The sequence below is a fragment of the Triturus cristatus genome, chromosome 5_2, assembly GCF_964204655.1.
Source record: "Triturus cristatus chromosome 5_2, aTriCri1.1, whole genome shotgun sequence".
Classification (NCBI taxonomy): domain Eukaryota; kingdom Metazoa; phylum Chordata; class Amphibia; order Caudata; family Salamandridae; genus Triturus; species Triturus cristatus.
Genome location: NC_140588.1, coordinates 468,936,844 through 468,957,604, shown reverse-complemented (window position 1 = coordinate 468,957,604; position 20,761 = coordinate 468,936,844). Strand labels below are relative to the sequence as shown.

Sequence of the window (20,761 nt, the reverse complement as noted above, 5' to 3'; positions counted from 1 at the left end):
GGGAGGGTGTTCCATGTCTTGGCAGCGAGGTGGGAGAAGGATCACCCGCCGGTGGTTGTTCTTCGGATGCGCGGGACGGTGGCGAGTGAGAGGTCGGCAGATCGTAGCTGGCGGTTGGGGATGTAGAAGGAGAGCCGTCTGTTGAGGTAGGCTGGGCCGGTCTTGTGGAGTGCTTTGTGTGCGTGGATGAGGAGCTTGAAGGATATCCTCTTGTTGACGGGGAGCCAGTGCAGGTTTCTCAAGTGGGGGGTGATGTGGCCAAGTCGTGGTACGTCGACGATCAGTCGCGCCGAGGCATTTTGGATGCGTTTTGGTCGTTTGATGAGCTTGGTCGGGGCTCCTGCTTAGAGGGCGTTTCCGTAGTAGCCTGCTGCTGATGAGGGCCTGGGTGACTGTCTTTCTTGTATCTGTCGGGATCCATCTGTAGATCTTGCAGAGGGTGTTGAAGCAGGAGGAGGAGACGGTGTTGACTTGCTTGTTAATTGAGAGCGTTGAGTCGAGGATGATTCCCAGGTTGAGTGCGTGGTCGGTGGGTGTCGGGGCTGCCCCCAGTGCCATCGGCCACCAGGAGTCGTCCCAGGCTGAGGGGTTGGAGCAGAGGATGAGGACCTCCGTCTTGTCCGAGTTCAGCTTCAGGCGGCTGATCTTCATCCAGTCGGCAACGGCCTTCATTCCTTCGTAGAGGTTGGCTTTGGCGGTGATGGGGTCCTTGGTGAGGGAGAGGATCAGTTGAGTGTCGTCTGCGGAGGACATTATGTTGAGGTCGTGCTGTCGGGTGACTTGTGCGACTGGGGCCACTTTTGGTCATCAGCTGACCGACATTCCCATTGATAATTTCCCGAAGGCGAACTACACTTCATACCTGTTATACAATATCATTAGATGGGATGAAAGACGTCGCCGAGTGGATGAAAAACAGCCGCCTGAAACTGAACTCAGACAAGATGGAAGTCCTCATCCTGGGATCATCGCCCTCCGCCTGGGACGATTCCTGGTGGCCCCCTGCCCTGGGCACCACTCCCAAAACAACGGACCATGCACGCAACCTCGGATACATCCTGGACTCCTCCCTCTCGATGACCAGACAAGTCAACGCCGTCTCCTCATCATGCTTCAACACCCTGCGCATGCTCTGCAAGATCTTCCGATGGATCCCCACCGAAACCAGGAAGACCGTCACCCAGGCACTCGTCACCAGCCGACTGAACTACAGGAACACCCTCTACGCCGGAACCACAGCCAAACTTCAAAAAAGACTCCAACGCATCTAGAACACCTCCGCACGACTCATCCTGGACATCACACGACACAACCACATCTCCGGCCGCCTGAGAGACCTGCACTGGCTCCCCATCAGCAAGAGAATCACGTTCAGGCTCCTCACCCACGCACACAAGGCTCTCCACGACCTGGGTCCAAAGTACCTCAACGACCGCCTGACCTCTACACGCCCACCCGCCAGCTACGATCGACCAGCCACGCCCTCGCCTCCGTACCACGCATCCGCCGAGGAAGATCCTTCTCCTCCCTGGCAGCCAAGACTTGGAACTCCCTCCCCATCCACCTTCGGCTGACCCAGGACCACCTCGCCTTCAGGAAGCAGCTCAAGTCCTGGCTGTTCGAGCAGTGACGTTTCCCTCTCCCCCAGCGCCTTGAGACCCTCCAGGGTGAGTAGCGCGCTATACAAATGCCGTGATTGATTGATTGATAGAGCCTTTCACATAACTTATGACATTCCACACCTGTTAAATGATCTGTCCAAACCAGATTCCAAACAATGATATACCCCAGTTAAGACCTCTTTGTTTACTTTACTTAAATATCGTTTTGGTTTATGAATGAATGAGTATCTTTTATATAGGGCAAGGCTACTTTGAGTGTCCCGGCGCTCAGCATAGGACTACAGGTACAGAGGACAGGGTCCCCAAAGGTGTCCAAAGAACCTTAAAGCTTAAAAAGATGCATCTTCAGAGCTCTCTTGGAGGGAACTTCTTTAGTAAATATTCCCCTTTGGTAAATAATCTCATGGAGAGGAGTACACTCTGATGCCAGCAAAGGGTCCAGGATATGGGAAGGAACTTCTGGCAGATCACTGACTCCAGCAGAGGCAAGCAGGGATCAGGCAGGTCCAGTTGCAAGCCCAGGCAGCATGTCAGCTTTGGCAGTTGCAGGGAGGCCTTTGAAGCTTCTTGTGTCCCTGTAGCTCAGTAGAGAAAATGTGACTCCCTCTTGGAAACCTAGTCTCAAACACTCTCTGACTCAAACACACTAGGTCTACACAATACATACACTACTAATTGAGATCGGATAAGACCTACCCCACAGATTCTAGTACCACCAAAATCGAGATGTATCATCAAGGGATTGTTTAATTTCTTTAAAAAAGACACATCACAATACACTTTTGGTGTTAATAGGCATATAAAAAGGTATAAAATTCATATGTAACATACAGTATACATTAAAAAAAATATGTGCAAATATTTAAAAAAAACACACACAAAATATATACAATGACAAACCAGAAGAGAACAATTCAGTGAAATGGGCGCGTATGCGTCAAGATAGAGAAATCAATTACCAAACAAACCGGATACCTGATTTTCGGGCGTGACACTGCTAACAGGAACCAAAAGCTACTGCCACACAGTAGGAAGAGGACCCACACGACGAATAACTCCTCCTCCCTCCAGACAGCAGTAGTAGCACAACAGTTTTGAAACAGGAGAAATATTTTTCTTATATTTAAATAGGACATAATGTCCGCATTTATCTAAGAGCGATACTGGGAAGCACAACAAAACAATACTCTCTGGATTCCTAGTGAGGTTGTGGCCAGATTGAAAAAATCTACAAGCCACCGATTATTATTTCTATACATCTGATACACATCCCCAAAAGGGATCATATACCCTGTTAGTATTTCGAGGAGGGAGAAAAAACCCTTATCTTTGTGTCCTGAGGAAGGTGGTTTCTAAATAAAGTGATTTACCACTGAAACGCGTCGACGCTGCGCACCTCTGAATCCTATCACGAGAAATCATTGGAATTAATAGATTTTAATTTTCACCAGGATTCGATGCAGATTGTTGGATCAGTTAATGCAACAGCTTTCTTAGAACTGTGCAAAAAGGGTTCCTTGTTAGAATTGTTCTCTTCTGGTTTGTCATTGTATATATTTTGTGTGTGTTTTTTAAAATATTTGCACATATTGTTTTTAATGTATACTGAATGTTCCATATACATTTTATACCTTTTTATATTCCTATGAACACCAAAAGTGTATTGTGATGTGTCTTTTTTAAAGAAATTAAACAATCCCTTGATGATACATATCTATTTGGGTGGTACTAGAATCTATGGGGTTGGTCTTATCCGATCTCAATTAGTAGTTTATGTATTGTGTAGACCTAGAGTGTTTGAGTCCGAGAGGGATTGAGACTGGGTTTCCAAGGGGGAGTCACATTTTCTCTACTGTTTAGTAGTGCCCTGTTCCCCTTGGCAGAGGGGCCACCTCTCCAGTTTTATCCCTGTAGCTCACACAGGAAGTCAGCCAACTGACTCATGGAGTCACTCTGAGTTAGCCTGGGGATGAAAGTGAACAGGTCCAGTCTTCTTCTCAGACAGCAAGGCAGTCCTTCAAGATGCATAGCAGTCCTTCTTCTGTAATGTACACATGTTCAAGAGTATTCTGAAGAATGGCTTTGGAGGTCCAATATTTATACCTGGTGCCAGCCTTTGTGTGGGGGAGAGGAGGTCCCTGTTCTACATCTGGCTCTGGAAAGTTTTTCCCCTTCCCTCTCAAGACAAGACTCCAAACTGTCTGAAGGTGACAAAAGGCAGGTAGCTGTCTCTTTACTTGACACAGGTTGTATGAAAACATGGTTTCCATTTGTGAATGCAGGCCTCTATCCCAGCATTCACAGCCGAACAGAGAGGGTCACAAACTACCTAATTAATATTCCTTGAGTAGGTCGTTTTGCGACTTCCTGCACATGGAGAATTTGAACTACAACCTATAATACACAGGTCACATGGCAAATAGCATCCCTTTTTCACAAACCAGTTGGTGTGAAATTTGCTTACTCTGGTTTGCGAATGGGGATCGTGCATTGGCCCTAATGTCTTACTTTTTCTGAAACCATTATCACTTACCACATAAAGTGTTATAGTATTGCCTGTCTCTCAGACCAAATAAAGAGAAAAAGCACCAAGAGCACATGGTAGAGTGAAAATTGCTGATAAGTAATTAGGATAACATTACAGGTTACAGTTAGGGTGTTAGGCAAACAATATTGAGAAAATGTTTTTTTTTTAAGAGACTGTTTTATTTTAGTTGTTTTGGTTCCACTATCATCACATGTTGTTTTCTAATAGTGGGTCATCCTTCACCCAATTCCTTCACATCTGTGTCTTTCTCTTCCTTCTCTTCCACTCTACTCTTTGCCACTCTACTCCACTCTACCCTGCTCCGCTCTACCCCAGTCTACACCACACCACTACCTTTAAGCCATGCTGTGCAGCAGCCATGATGTTGTGCAACAGGTCTAACAGACATTGGCAAAGCCAATGGCTCTCGCATTGGCAAGTCCTATTGGCTTTGCCTATGTTTGTTCACCTTTGTTTTCCTTCAATGTCCTTTTTGCCATTTGAGCATGCAGGCCCTCTTTAGGTTTTTTCATAATGTTGCACTGCGTGCTCAATTTTGTCACTGTCTTTTAATGTAGTTTGGGGATTTAACCAATATGATGCATTTTGCTTTTTGGAGTAAAAAGTCATTAGTAACTGAAAATAGCTCACACATTTTTGTTTGTTTTTGTCTTTTTAGATGTGCCTGTTTCTATATACGACTCAGTCGTCAGCCGTCCGATCTCTAGAAATGAATGCTTAACTACATTATTATTATTATTATTATTATTATTTGGACAGTTCAGTATGATCCCGTTGGGGTGCAAACAGCAGAAAGTCAATTTCATGGAATTCTCATTACAATGAAAAGCCTTTAAGCACAAACACATAATTGTGGCACATAGTGTGTGTATCATGCTACTTAATGTTTTTTTTTTCTGGCCATTATGTGAATTTAACTTTCTCTGACCTTTGAAACTAAACTGCGTGATAAGGTAGAATGGGTTTTCACTGCACGGTCACGTTTTTAAAAATTATCTCCTCCTTTCATAGTGAATTAAAGGCGAAGGTGCATATTGCCTTGCAATCCCTGGAAAAGGATCTTATGGGAATATTCATGCTTGATAGGTAATATTGATATTTTTAACAGCATTGCATTTGTTTTGATTTAATAATTTAGTTATTAAAGCCTTTGTATAATGCAAGCCTTGCTATAAGTGAAGTCCACGCAAAGACCACCATTAACAGTATCACATCAAGGGCAACGAGATGACCATAAACACACTAGAAGGCGGACTTGGAATGTAAGATGGAACTTGAGGAGATTTTGGATATTAAAGTGTTATGACGAGCAGTTGGCATGAAGGGTATGAAGATATAGCCAATTTTATTTAATACGCCAACTTCAATTTTTGGCAGAACATTCACGAGAACCCTGCTGTTTCTTTCCGAAGTGGTCAATGGCAGTAGTAATGTGCTGGCTTACACATATGTAACTTACCCTACTGAAGAAAGTGCTCCCATACAGTTAGTTTGAAGAGGTTGACTCCTCGGAAGATGCATTCTGCTTACTCAAATTCAAAGCATCCGATAGAACTTGTAGGAGGTTCAGGAGAGATTTTAGGCACCTAGACAGCAGTGAAGCTGCCACACGCGCCCTATGCAGAAGGCTGGCATGTTCTACAATAGTTATATCAGCTATACAAGAGTTGGGTAAATGCCAGCTCCATTTTCTTTTTCTCGTAACCTTCACAACATCACATAATTGTGTCCTCACCAGTAACAACAAGGACCCATTTGCACCAACCTTCAGATTGTTCACCTGTTTAGATCCACATTTCCAACAGTTACTGTATATTGCTTGTAGCTTGCGGAACTGGAAAATAAAACAGGGTGTGTACAGCAGAGCTAGATTCAGGTGTTGAGTGGGAGGCCAATAGTGCAATAGATTGGGACATGGTAGTCCAGAACGTTTTGAACCATGATAGCGTCCTGATTTGTGAGACATAGGGTAGCATTTCTTCAAAATATTAAAAACAAAATGTAAAATGGTGCAGGGTTTGAGTTCTAGTTTATGTGCAGGTGTTGGCACCAGGCTTGACATACAAAGCAGCCTTTTTACAAGTACTGATTAATATAGTTCTTCAAAATAACACATTCTGGTGTCTGACTATAGAATTTGCTGCTTTTCTTCTTTTTCTTGAAGGTGCACACTAGCGGGCTAGAAGTCCAGCTTCTGATGAAAAATGAGCATATATATATAAACATGTAACTCAAGTACATTGAAACATGGATCTCAGATATCTTAAGTGATAAACTCTTCCCTATTGCTGCTGATTCAACTAATACCGTGTAGTGCTGAACATTAGTTTGAGGGGGTCTAGAGATAGGCAGAGGTGGAGTTCAGAACTAAGACAGAGGCCAACTTAGTCTGCAGTGGTTAATGACCAGATCTGCAGCAACTCTTCCTTTCAGTGGTAGTGGTGAGGGGGCAGCAGCTGATCATACTCCATTAAGAGTAAACCAGAAAAGAGCTGATTCTGCTCCTCCTCAGTGACTCCATTAAAGCACCAGATGGTTGACTGGGAGGCAGTGAAGAGCATCCACACACCCAGAATAGGAGAGGGATGACTCTACATTAATGGGAGGTGGAACTATAGGAGTAGATGAGGGAATGCGCGGATGATGTCTGCATAACGGACAAGCTGGCAGCAAGCACTCGAGACAAATGAGGTCAGGGAGGGAGATGGCAAAACATGAGGTCTGGCATGTGAAGCAAATATGAGAGCTCAAGAAAGGAATATGGTACACGCAGATTCATGAAAGAATATTTTTTTGTACTCGTTAATAAGAAACCTCACTAAAAGCTTGAAGCACGTTGTCATCATTTCTTGTTATGGCTAGTGACTTTTGTTTGTGTTTTGTTAAAGATGTGTTTCTTTATACGCCTGACCTCTTGCTAGGTAAATCAAACGTGAGAGGGCCGCTTGGTCTCCCTTTTTAATGACTATGTGCTCAAAAATTGAGCATGGTGTCATATTTGCTAAAATGTCTTAATGCAATTTTTGTTTTCCAGGAAAACCACAACATCTGACACAGTCGCTGCCACTCTTCATGGAAAAGTAGGACATGTTGTGCCAAGAAGTGGAGGTGACCTTTTTGTTCTAGTTTTAATTAATTTGATTTCCAATTTCAACTGTACCTGTTACTGGAATTCAATTCCTATTTTACCTGTTGCACTGTAAGACCATCCTTTCCTGCTTAGCCTATACATTTAAAATGAGACCCCACCCCCTCCAAAAGCTGGAGTGTTGCTCCCTCAGGATTCAAAGTGCTGTGTGTTGCCATGCAGGAAGCTATTTGTGTGTGAGACATGGTGTGCGGAAAGGAAGTATGTGGGCTATCTAAGAATGAGATGCCAATTGTTCTCATAATGTTGTCCTAGAAAAAGAACATTGATTTTTTTTTTCTTGAGATATGAAAATATATTGCTAGAAAATTCTCCTATTTCCTCTCGTCTTGACCACTACTCTATTTATTGTCGAAATTCATGCCTATAGTCCTACCTCTCTTGGCTCTTTTAAATCTTCGCTATGATCAGCTCTTCATTAGTCTTCCTTCTGGCCTTATCTCTTCTCCCCTTTTCTTTTCTTCAAAGGCTCCCATTTGAATCGTACATTCTACTTTGCCTGTATTACATTTGTTTATTTTTGTACTTGCCTCGCCCTACCCTTTCCCTCTCACTTCGCTTCTAACAAATCTGAGTCTTCCCTCTGCTCAGCCGAGACTCTGATCATTTTCATTACTGCCTTTAAACATTGACTCTTTAGCAGTTTCGTCTGCCCACACTATTTATTTCCTTCTGAATGACCATCACCTGTCATCTGTTTCTTCCTAAAAACGAATCCATTTATTGTACACACATGAAGTTCTCATTTAATATTTGTGCAGATATTTAATTTACGTATACATATACCACTTTAATAAAAGCACTATATGACAATAAAATAAATGAAGTAGACGAAAAAATATAATATGTCAAAGGATTCAAATTTACCCAGACACCGTCATGCGATTGGGAATTGGGATAAGGAAGAAAAGGTTCAACAGTTTGTTTGTATTATTCATTAAAGGGGGGGCCACTATTTTGTATCCCTGACTGACATCTAGAGGCACCCCAATAAATCTTGAGAATGACTGTTATGATGTCTCATGCATCATGTTAGAAGCCGGCCTGGTATATTATGTATACTTATGTAAGTGGACACCTTGCACCAGTCCAGACAACCCTTATGGTGATTTCGGAGGTCTTCGACAAACATAGAAAGCTCTCTTAAGTGGTAGCTGTGGAGAGCAGCCTTCAGGCTTAGTCCAGAAGGAGTGTAAAGCAGCTTGTTTTACCAGAAGGGTCGGTGTCCAGCGGGAGCACCAACAAGCCTTGGCAAATTCAACCCATGCAGAATTAAAAAAGGTGCAATGACGGGACTAGCAATGTCCAGGGGACTCTCCACAAGCAGGGTAGTCAGGGCAGGCCCAAGCAATCAGGGGAGCCCAACAGAATTAAAAGTGACCCTCGAATTCACCCACACTGGAGGCACTGGAGTCTCGAGAGGACCTCAAGCAGTTCACCAAAAGATGCAGGCCATGATGCGGTGTGGCTAAAGTTTTTCTGGTCTCTGGAGATGCCTGAGGTTGGGGCTACTTGGAGCCCGAAGATATTCTTGGAAGGAAACCAACAAGCCTTTGCAACTGCAAGTTGACGTGGTACATAGGGGTTCGGTTATTGCAGCCCCCACAAGGGCTACTGGCCTCAAACTTGGTGAGAGGGCAGGGCAGGCCTCAGGAGCTGTGGTAAACCACCACCTTTGTTGCAGAACCTTTCGCAGTCCGGAGAAGCTCAGGATCAACAGACCGGTTGACTTAGTTGCGGTACCTGCAAATTCAAGGGAGTGACTCCTTTACTCCAAGGGAGATTCCTTCAGGTGTCTTTGATGCCCACAGCCCTTGGAAGGTTCCTGTATATTGCACAGGCACTGATGATGTAGCAGACAGAAAGGGAGACAGTCGAGCCCAAACGAAGTCCAGCGAAGTCCAGAGTGCCGAGACTGTGGAAGAAGTGGTGTCTGATCTGAATCTTATCCCATGATGAATCTAGGGACCCACACACATGTAAGCCGTTAAGTACCCTTAGGAAAGGGTTGGGACGATTCAGGAGATCCTCCCAGCAGAGGGTCTGGACAGGGGGGAGGTTACTCCCATGTCCTTTGTCCAATTTCTTGCCAGAGCTGGAGCCAACGGCTTCCAGGACTAGTTTGAACTGGACTATGCATGGAGACACCAAATGTGCGCCTCATGCAGACTGAGTGGCACTGACAAGCGCACCCACCCTGCCCAATACACTAAATCATGTCTGGGAGGTGGTCACACCTCCCTGTGAAAGGATGCCTATTGTTCTGCCTTCCCCTGCTCGAGCTTGGCTCAGCAGCAGGAGGGCAGAATTGTGTCTCTGGTTGGCAGCAACCATTTTGTGCAGTCCGGGTCTGGAAGACTGGTACCTGGGACATGGGGAGCCTAACGGAGGGCTCTTCCAGTTTTGGTGTGGGGTTATGATTCCAACATGTTTGATACCAAACATGATAGGATTCGTTGCAGCCAGTTTCGAGATGGTCATCGTCTAATTACACATCCGCCCAAGGATGACAGCATTTACCAGTTGGGGGAAACTACTTTACCTTTTACCACCATCTTCTTATCTGGGCTAATGTCATGTTTTTGGTTGCCGAGAGTTTTTTTTTTTTACTCTAAATGGCATTAGAAATAAAGATTATTTTCTTAGGTTTCATTCAAAGTGCTTCCAATATTAAGACAAACTGATGTGATAAACGATCATGATGAAATGAGTTTTACAACGTTCACTTTTATCCGAATGTGTTTCCTAGCACTACTTTATCATAAAAATAGTATGGGAAACACACACAGCTAGAGAACTTCTTTATATTACTTCAGAGTCAAATATGACATATATTTGGTGTAAGTCAGTGGAATGCTCCGCTCCCACACAGTGATTTTTAAAAATGTCTGTATCTCTGATCTTAACTGAGATTTGTAGCTGTAGAGTGCCACATTATTCTGAAATTTGTAGGGGTGCATCATATTCACGGTTAGCCCGCACACACATATTAACCGAAGTAGTTTAGGTGTGACATAGAAATATATTACTAGAATTGTTTAACATAGGTGTGATTAGAAATGTAACCATGCTTTTTATGAAGAGAAATGTTGTAGATCATTGCAAATTATTTTGTAAACGCAAAATGTTTGGTTTTATGTAATGCAATGTATTAGGTTAAATGTGCACCATATTAAAGTTGCACGTGTAGTCTTCTTACTCACATATAAAGGAGTAATGAACTAATGCTTAGGAGTGTGTTTAACAGTGTAAAGGCCTGATCGCATATACGTTTAACGAGAAAGGCCTGTTCATTTCTTATGTTAGCTAAATGTTGTAGGCCAAAAATGATTTCCCTTGGTAAATGCTTTGGGTTTCAGGAGAATGGAAATCTTAGAGAAGTGAAAAGTTTTTCGTTCCTATGTTTCTGTTGCAGATGCAAGGACATTTAGCTCGTCAGAGAGACTAGGTCTTTGTTTTAGGAGTTAGGATGGTACGAGAAGCCAACAGGGGAGCACATTGGAATTTACGGATGATGCGTTCAGCAGAGATGGTGTCTGGGACCCAAGGTCAAGCTAACCATCATTGGATGAAGTACAAGTTTCGCTGGAAAAGTACTGGAAGAAGACCTGGCTGAAGAGGTGTGCCGAAGGGCGTGCTCTATGTTTTGGGGATTTTATATTATGGACAGTGCCCCGAGGGTGGAGCAGTAGAGTTTAGATGGGTAGCTAGAAGTAGCATCTTTGAACGAGCTCTGACTAAGTGAACGTACTTCTAAGGAAGTCTTCACTTCTGACACCTTTTTACTCTCTTGCCTGGGAGGGAAATGTTAAGTAGGGATGACACCTTAGAGATAGAGTAGGGATAGACTAACTATTTTTTTTTCTTTTAGGCTAATGATTCCTAATGTAGAGATTGGACTAACTATTGCATTTCTAATGCTTTTAGAATTGATTATTCTTCTTATTTTGAGTCGAATGAGACTCTTGCGTAGACTTTCTTTTGTACTAGTGCCCATTTATTTCCTTCACCTTGTATTGAGGTGTTTGTATGTGCAGTTATTCTTGGTTGCAATAAAATCTTTAAAACTTTAGATTCAGAGTCAGTGATCCTTTGGAATTGAGATTTGATTCTGTTGATTATGTATTGAGAATTGGATTTCCTCCCCTCTACACTATTTAGCAGATAAAAAGATCCTGGCGACCTGAGAGGATTCTTGGAAATTATAAGGTAGGCAAGAATCCGGTCCTATCATAGCTAGTCAGTTTAGACCGGACAAGCCAGTGGAACATCCATTTATTGCACAGTGGGTTATGCAGAGCAGCTCTAAGCCCACTTACTTCCTGATAGGAGACTAGTGTAATGAGAACCGGGTATATATAACAAAAGCACTAAAAGTAGACTGGCAGCAGCATTTTGGATGACAATGAAATGCCTTTCTTTTACCAAAAGTACTTTAGAACAAGCATTTACAATGCAATAGGTCTTGCATGTTTTTTTGTTAGATTTAGTGCTATTGGCGTTGTAATGGAATGTTTTTTAGTTATGTGTTTTGGAGTGGACGCATGTGCTGGCAATTTTATGTTTTACAATGAATTTAAAGAGAAGCACGTTGATGGTTGGACGTAGTGTATGAGGCATGTTGGCTGCTATGTGCTCTATCTAAATATATTATGAACACTAGTTAAAGATATTCTCTGGTGCTGTGAACGTTCCAAAAGTGATAAAGATTCGCCCATAGTGAATTACAGCAAAAGGAACAACTGGCGGGTGGCAGCGCTGAATGTCCTTTTAGTGAATTGATGCACATGGTAAGTAAATCCTGTATATCCAGGGATGCACAAAAAAAGAAGTTGACCTCAATTTAAGACCCTCTTTAGTATCAGAAAATAGCCCCCCTCGTAATGTGCCTATGGGTGTGCACCTATAGAATGTTTTTGAGTGTTTAGTTTTGCGATTTCTTTGTGCTAGCAGTTTCATAATTTATTTCAAAGCGACCTGGCTAATCCCTGCTTAAACTGGGTAGAAGGAGCAGCGTTTCTATGAAGCTGCATGTGTAAAAGAAATGCACAAATATTCTATATTAGTGTTCTAAATATATGTTGCCGTAAAGTTGGGAGCCTGATGGTTGGAAGGAGAGTCATGAGAGTTGAAGGAACGGATAGCCCTCACTAAGCTGCAATTGCCCACCACACAAGGGGGCCTAGGCGCTCCCTCCTTCGAATCGTACTTTCTGGTGGCGCAGTTACAATGGCTGTCGTACTGGGCGGCGGGTAGGAATACAGGAGAAACTCATACGTCCCTGGGCCGGGTCCCTACCCCGGAACCCCATCACCTACTGCTCCCAGGTACTAAACCTCGATGGACATATCAGTTACAGGTGTCGGTGGCACGCCGATGTATGCAAAGAATCCACCGCATGTCGGCGGGAACCCCACATTACTCCCCACGGCTACCGCTGGTCGGCTGGCCCATGTGGGAGACATACTTTACGGCGGCCATGCTTCGTGCGTGGACGGACTGCGATATAACAGAAGCGGAGGCACTGTTTGCAGAAGAGCAGCTCAGACCATACGACCAGCTCATGGAGGATTACGATCTACCCGCGGGACAGTTTTTAACCCACCAACAGCTCCTAGAACACTTTCGGCCACACGCTGACCTTTCCACAGGCGAGCCCAAGACCCACCCGGTCATTCACACTATCCTACATATGGGTACAGGTCGGCACTTAGTTACATGGCTCTATAAATCCATTAGAGAGCTTACGAATAAACCACTACTTATTCTCTGAGCCACATGGGAGGACGAACTTGAACGTCAGTTGCACGACAGGGAGTGGGAGAGGGCCCTAGAGTTCCCTAAAAAAGTATCGAGGAATGCACGTTTTAAAAACATACAGTTTTATGTCTTACATAGAGCGTATTTAACACCAGCACGCCTACAGCGGTTCTACCCGGACACTCAATTTCTATGCCCCAGATGTCACTCGTCAGACGCGCACTTTCACCACATGTTCTGGAGCTGCCACACCCTACGGCAGTTCTGGTCAGTAGTCCTCGAGACACTTAAAGAACTTACAGACCTTCCGGATATTCACACCTGGGAGGCGGTCGCTCTCGGAATCTTCCGTAGACCGAAAACACTCAAATTGCCCATCCGCTTCGTAACCCTAGCAACGCTACTAGCGAAAAGAAGCATCGCCATGAACTGGCGAGCCCCGTTAGGCCCTCCTATAGAGGCATGGGTGGGAGCGGTGAAAAAATGGGTGGCAGCGGAAGAAGAAACACTTTGGGAGGAGGAGGTGAAAGGACTGCGAACGCATCCCATATCTACGGAATGGGCCGGACTGCGAAAGCATCCCATATCTACGGAATGGGCCATATTATCACACCAGTTCCAGCACTTACAATCGCGTACCGATTCAGGCACATCTCACCATACCACTACAGACTTGGAAGCATGTACCCCGAACGAGAGTACACATAACACCGCCCCCACCTCCCCGACTAACAAGTGAGGCACACAAAACCCCTCGGTGCACTACACGACCTACTGCCGCTGGCTCTGATGTCCTGGCGGCTGCCCACAAACAATGTCCTGACATCTACACACTACAGCTGAAATGACCCGGACGCCATACTCATGGCCTACACCCTGGCTTCCTCCTGCAATGCATCCCCAGTTTTTATTCTCCCCGCTTCCCCCTGGCATCACACATATGTGGACTGTAACGACAGATACCCCCTCCGAGGACAGGAGGCACATCCTACAACTGGACAGCACAACTACTGTCGATTTAAATAAGTGTAATGAGATGAGCTGTGGCTTTTGTTTGTTGTAAAAATGATAATAAAAATATTTTTTTTTTAAATAAATGAGTTGAAGGAAATCCACATCTGGGACACCTTCCACCACTTGCAGTCTCTGTGCTTGTAAGCATCCATATTTCCACTGCCAGTATGTTAATCAAAAAAACAGGTGCTGTTTGCTAGGATAACACCAAGTATAAGCGACGGTTTTAACATTTGTACACCCTATTGTAGAGTGAAAGAGCACAGTTCTTGTGCCCGTGGGAAGCAGCGCTTTGGGAATTGGGATCAGGGAGGCTCACAATTATCATAAAACTTTTAACTTCACCTCCTTCTGGCCCACACTGGTGGGTGATCTTGAGCTTGAGACCTACCCCACCCCAAGAGCCCTAGTGAACAACCCACATACAATGCTGCATTGACGCAATGCTCAACTCTTTATAAAAGCACGCTGGGAGTGTTACGGCAAGATTTACTGCTCGTATTTTAAAAAACTCCTTCGTTGCAAATAGGAAACAGAAGCCCCCTTTAAAAAAAAAAAAAAGGAAATCCCCATCTTTAAAAGCACTTGCTTTTTAAATACCTTCTGGGAGGCAGCATTGAAGCCTTCGTCTCCACGGCTGGCAGATGGGACAGCTAGGGATTTTGCTGCCTGGACCAGAAACAAACATCCTAGAACCGGTTTCGGGGTATCACTCCCCAGCAGCCAGGGTAGCCTGAATCCAGTGGCATGGCGAGCATGGTCTGAGCTTACCCATCCCTATTGGGGTGACAAATGCAAAAAGAACAAGTGATGGACTGAATAGTGAACAATGTTCTAGGATGCTTGTATACGGTCCAAGGAGGACCTGGCCTGGCAGTCCGGACTGGACTGTTCCAATGGAGAGCAGGGTCAAGACTGATTTGCATATGGATGGGTCCAAACTGAAATAGTGTGGAGAGCAAAAAAACGATGGATGTAGGCCCAGATCTCTGTACTGGGGGTGAGTGCTTGGCATTGTCCAGCATTCTGTCCATCACTTGTTCTTTTTCAGTTTACTATGTGGCCTTTTCAACTTGTGCATCACTATGGTGTTCTGCTTTCAAAGTAACGTCAAAGCTGGAAACTCACTTTTTTTCTTTACTCTAGAAAGACTCTTGGTTTATCATTTCTTCTTCAAAGCTATGCAATTATCTATTGTCCTCAGTGTCTCCCACCGCTGCCTGCTAGATATAATAACTTATAGGTCATCTAAGTTAAGACTACAATGCCTTTTAACTTAAATGGTGCTCACAGATGTAAAACAACTTGTCGTGTCTAGACACTTGTTTTCACATATGATTCATCAATTTGTTTGTTTCAATGTTTTATCTTGCTTGGTTTTATTTGGGTCTTACATTTCATTTTACTTTGTAATGGGTGTTTTATATAGTACCCTTAGTTCATCTTTCACCACCACTATGAGTTCTGTCAGTCGTTGGTGCTTTCTAAGAACTAATGTCATTTGTAGACCGCATGCTCTTTGCGTTCAACATAAATCTCTCATTCCTCCAGTCATCAGCATTGGGAGAGTAGCAGGTGCTATCGGGGTACTTAGGGTCGAGATCTGTTTGCAGAAAAGAAGAGTAACTGGTATTGGACCAGAGAAGTCAGTTTGAGGAAGGCTCCTAAACAGCATCTTTTCAAGTTCATTTTGAGCGAGGATAGTCTGGCTGGATATAAGGCTCTCAGGTGTACACCTCTTCAGTTTAGTAGCATACATCTATGTACTTGGCTATTACAATGGCTTTCCCCATTAATTTCTACATTTACACTTGGCATGGGGCAGATATAAAGGTTCTGGATTGGAGTTGCTAAGTGGGGTTATAATGGGAAGAGGGAATTTTCTGGAGGTAAACCATCACTTTGACCCTGCAGGGTTCTGTTAACGATTCTAAATGTAATGGGAACAAAGTAGGTATTCTTGGGGGTAGTGTGATGTTTGGCTATTGCAGTCTTAAAATCCAGAAAGACTCTTGCCACTTAATTCTGAGTCCTCTAGTTTCTGTCTTTCATTGTTAAGGTCCATGACAAGCATTGCTGCTGCAGTCGAGGAAGGTTAACCTATGGACCCTCATGATGTCCACCAGACATCATGAGGGTCCATAGGTTTCAGGTCAGTGCAGCCCTCTCTTTGGCATCCGGATTTGAACATCTGTGTTATTCAGTAGATCACTGCTCTGTGGAGCAGAGGTCCAGCAAGCATTGCCTAGCTCTTGGGCCTAAATCAAAATGGATAGTGGGGTCCTTGGAGATATTTGAAAGAAAATGAAAGGATCTTGCATTTTCTCTCGTGTCTCCATGCCACATTAGGTCTGTTATGCCAGTTTTTTGTTATTTTTGGCCCATTTTTCTATTGATTTATTTCTTCACATATGGTGATGTGACTATATTTCATGATCCGGTGTCCGGTCTCATACATGGGGGTGCTAAACAAGTCTGCACAAGTGGAGTGATGGCACTTACTTTTAAATGAATATCACAAGATGGGAAACCCTACCCAAAGGGATTGGGTCCCAGAATGCTTGTCTATGACGTTTGCTCAGAAAACAGATCAGTTATTTTGTGTAGTCACTAACGCCATTATCAAATTTGGTTGTCGGAATAGTGTATCTGATAAGAAAACCTTTCTTCCAGCAGACTAGTATAATTTTCTGTACATACTTCAAGGAAAACCAAACCGTGTGATTGCTGCTCTCCGTGAACCAAATAGGTCCCTTGTTGCTAAAGAAATTGGAATTATCCATGTGTGCGTTCAGGTGAACAGCTAATGGGGGTACCAGCCTGTTAGGGTGTAATCGGGCATTATAGGTGTCCTTGGGAAGTCACCGAACAGGAAAGTGTAAAACACAGTGAATTACTCTTTGTTGCAAGGATATCTGATGCTCTGCCAGCGGCCCTTTCATAACCCAAGTCCCAAAAGGGCTTGAACATTTAAAGTCTCTTTGACACTGATATCAGTCAGGACTCGTTCTGCGTTCATCTTTTTTCAGCTCCAAAATATCTCTGGATTCCCAAACTTGGGGAAACCGCCTCAATAATACAATATCTTTCATGGATGCATGTGTATGTTGAAAGCAATACTGGAGCCATTCAATTCTGGTGATGCTTTATGGAAATATGCATTCCCACGAACTGCAAAGATAGCAGCCAACATTATTGCGTATTTAAAATGGTCGAGTCATATGCGACGTCACCAGCAGTGTCGTTGATGATGTAATTTGTGATGTGAACTGTGATGTATAAGGTGGTTTGCAGGATATTAGGAGAGAACTAAGGTCTCACAGCTAATAATAATTCGGTAATTCATCGGTTCTAGGTTTGTCCGTACCATTGCATGGCTTCAAGTGACGTTTTTAAGGTTAAAACCTGGATTTCGAATGGGGCAGACAATCATTTCTTTAATTTTGTTATGTACTTTGACGTGTGCAGTTCCCCCAGGTCATAGGGTGTGACCCTTAACTATACTCTTCACCAAGTCCATTGCCCGCAGTAGGCTCTCTGCACATTGAATCCCTTCAACCTTTGCATGAGCAAATCCCTTTCTTGCTGGGCACAACATTTGGGTGTGTCCAGTAGGTGCTGGTCCAGGGAACAGCCTTCATGGCCTTCTGAGAGCTTGGCCAGGCCTTTCTTATTCCCTGTGCCTAAGAAGTAACTAGAAACATAAAATGCTCCCCAATTTGAACGATATACAGCGCTATATGTCTGAGGAAAGTGAGCAATCTCAACCCTTCTTGTAAGGTGCCATGAGAATTGTATCCTTGGAGAAAATTTGGAGAAAATTGTACATATTATTGAAATTACAGAATGATTTTGAAGGACTTTGGCCCCAAACTAAACATTTATTTTTCCTCTTTTCCATCTTCTTTCTTTAGTTTTACGTTTCATTCTTTCCATGAACTTTTTAATTCTTCTTTCCTTCTTTCTTTCATTCTGTCTATTTTTCTCTACTCCCTCTGTTATTTTTCTAGCCTTCTATTCTTTTATTCTTTACTCTTATCATGCTCAAGTCCTTCCTTTGCACCTCCTTTTAATCTTATCTTTATGCATCCTTTAATTTGTTAATTCTTTTTCTCTTCTTTCTTTCCATTCCCCTTCCTTTCAGCCTACATTTCTTTTTTTCTGTTATTTCATTATATTTTCTGCATTTCTTTCTAGTTTTCGCTCCATTTTTCTTTTTTGTAAGGTTTTCCTACTTATTTTCTTTTTTCCACCCTTCATTCTTTTTTCATTCATCCTTTACAACTGTTTTGCTTAAGTCCCATGTTTTTTGCACTCTTTCCATCATACTGTTTTTTCTTTCCTTTCTTTATTACTTGCATTCTACTTTGATTCCTTGGCGCTCAGGCTCCATTTGCCTTGAACCTATTTTTTCTGTGCCATTTTAATAATTGTTCTTCATTTGTCGCTGTTTTAGCCCTTTTTGCATCTTTTGGTTCCCACTTCATAGTTGTGGTGTTATAGTTTACTAATGCAGCTTTTATTAGTTGTTTCGGACTGGATAATACTTGCGAACAGAGATGAAAGTTACTAAGAGCCATAAAACAATTAAATCTGCCACAACAGCACCCCCACTTACGCAGGTATAGCGGGTGCTTCACTAACCTAACCTGCCCCACAAACTACTGAAACCAGCTTTTGGCAATGCCCAGTTGACTGTGAATGAAGGACTCTTTTTGGCAGGGATTATGCACCCATCAGCTCCACCCCTCCCCACCCCTGTACCCACCAATGAGGCCATAGGACCCGGCATTTGACTGTCTCCAGTGTTGCAGAGTCCGCCTTAAGCCACGCCCGGAGCACAACAGTCAGGCAATCCATGAGAGCCTGCTTGGGCTTCAGCTGTTACCCCTGACCAGTCGGCTAAGGGTGCAGGCCATGGTATTTGCACCCTGCATCCAAGCCCTGCTGCCTCCAGAACCGAGTATGATGTAGACATGGACTATAACCTGGTCCTAATCACCTTCCTTCAGATCTTGAGTCTAGTCCCCTTCAGATTCTGCTGGCCACAGCCAGCCATATCTGCACTATGGGTGCATGGCCTGGCCTTCACATATACCCTGATCGTTTGCCCTCTAATTCAAGACTCTGCTGGGAGTGAGATTTGCCTGTGCACTACACCTAGATCCTAAACCCACACACTGCTCCGAATACTCTTAATATTGGACTCTAACAATGTTTTAATTCTGATATGCCTTGGGTCTTTGCAACCTATAATAGAGCTCTGGCTAAAGCCCTCAATGAACTTGTTCCAACCCAAGTTAAATCCCAAATGTGCGCTTGCACTTTGTTCACAGTGAAATAAAACCGAAAAGACACATCTATAAGAATTGTAAGAGGCCTTGATACAGGCCTATCTTGGCCACCACTTAAACCCCTGGCAGCTCTTGAATATTATGACTACCTTAGAGAATATAATGAAAGCTCAGAAGAGAGAATATAAGTAGTATAATGTGGGAAACTTTCAGAAGTGGTTGTTAAACTCTTTGAAGAGTGAGCAAATTAAGAAGCAACATCCGTAATGATTTCATCTTCAATTGATCTTGAATTTCTTTTAAATAAAATTCCCAGGGATACTGAGCACGGCTGAACCACTTATGTTATTACCTTCGCTTACGTTGTGATCTGTAATAATTCATACTTATTTTTTACTGATTCTTTTCTGCATTTATCTACGTTTATTCTTCTTCTTGAAAGAGCAGGCTTGTGAAAAGTATTTATCCGCGTGTATTTAATCGAGGAATCCCCAACCAACTTTCTAAATTCACAGGTGGTTCGAGTCCCAGTACGATAGACCACATGTTAATGGCTATTGAGCATGACCATTGGGTAATGGATTTTAGGACAATTTGACACCCTGCTAGTGATCATAACCCGCTAGTATCCCGTTTAAAGTTAGATTGCTCGATCGCTGACTCCAAGTCTACCACCGCTTCTATTGTATTTAATCTAAATAGTGGGTGCAGATTAAAATGGGACCGGGTTGACCCGAAGATTTTCGAGGGTAAGATTGTGGCAGACAATTATGTTAGTGTTGAGGTGTCTTTCTGAAGAGATTACCCTGAGATCCCTAGTTCTAGATTTTGAAACTTTATGTTCTGTTATCTCGCATGCTCTAATAAACCCTCATCCTGTACTTGGTTCTCTTTCCCCAATGTGGTTTAATGGTGTATGCTCGATGGCACATATACAATTAAAGATGGCCTGAAAGGCTTTCCCTAAAGATAGAGAAGCTATCATTGCTCCCAGTTCTTTGTACAAGAATACAATTAAAGATAGAAAGGCTGAGCCGAGCCGTGAAGCGTGGGCGAATCTACTGGCGGAAGGTAGCTTTAGAGATTCGAGAACATTTTGGGAGGTTATAAACTGGCCAATGTTTTCAGAGGCCTCTTCATCTAATATAGACTGTCTGATTTTCTAAATATCTTGCTATATGCATTTCTCCCACATTTTTAATCCTTTCAATGGCATCTTGCAAAGAGGAAATGAATGTAGGTAATGGAGACCAATTAGCTGTGCTGTTAAGCCAGTCTATTTCTGTCAAGAAAGTTAAGAAAGCCATTCGGCAAGGAAATTGTGGATAAGCCCGGGCCCAATGGGATCCTAGTTAATTTGTTCAAAGATAACCAG

General features: G+C 43.4%; 1 protein-coding gene across 3 annotated transcripts in view; it reads left to right on the top strand.

Annotated features, from left to right (window-relative positions):
• The window catches only part of MED1 (mediator complex subunit 1), a 555,355-nt gene that overhangs the window by 396,818 nt on the left and 137,776 nt on the right, over positions 1-20,761 (top strand). For all 3 annotated transcript variants that reach the window (XM_085606628.1, XM_085606627.1, XM_085606629.1), the window contains 2 exons: positions 5,182-5,256; positions 7,205-7,278. In XM_085606628.1, coding sequence (XP_085462754.1) covers positions 5,182-5,256; positions 7,205-7,278 — 149 coding nt within the window. The remainder of the gene's footprint in view (positions 1-5,181; positions 5,257-7,204; positions 7,279-20,761) is intronic.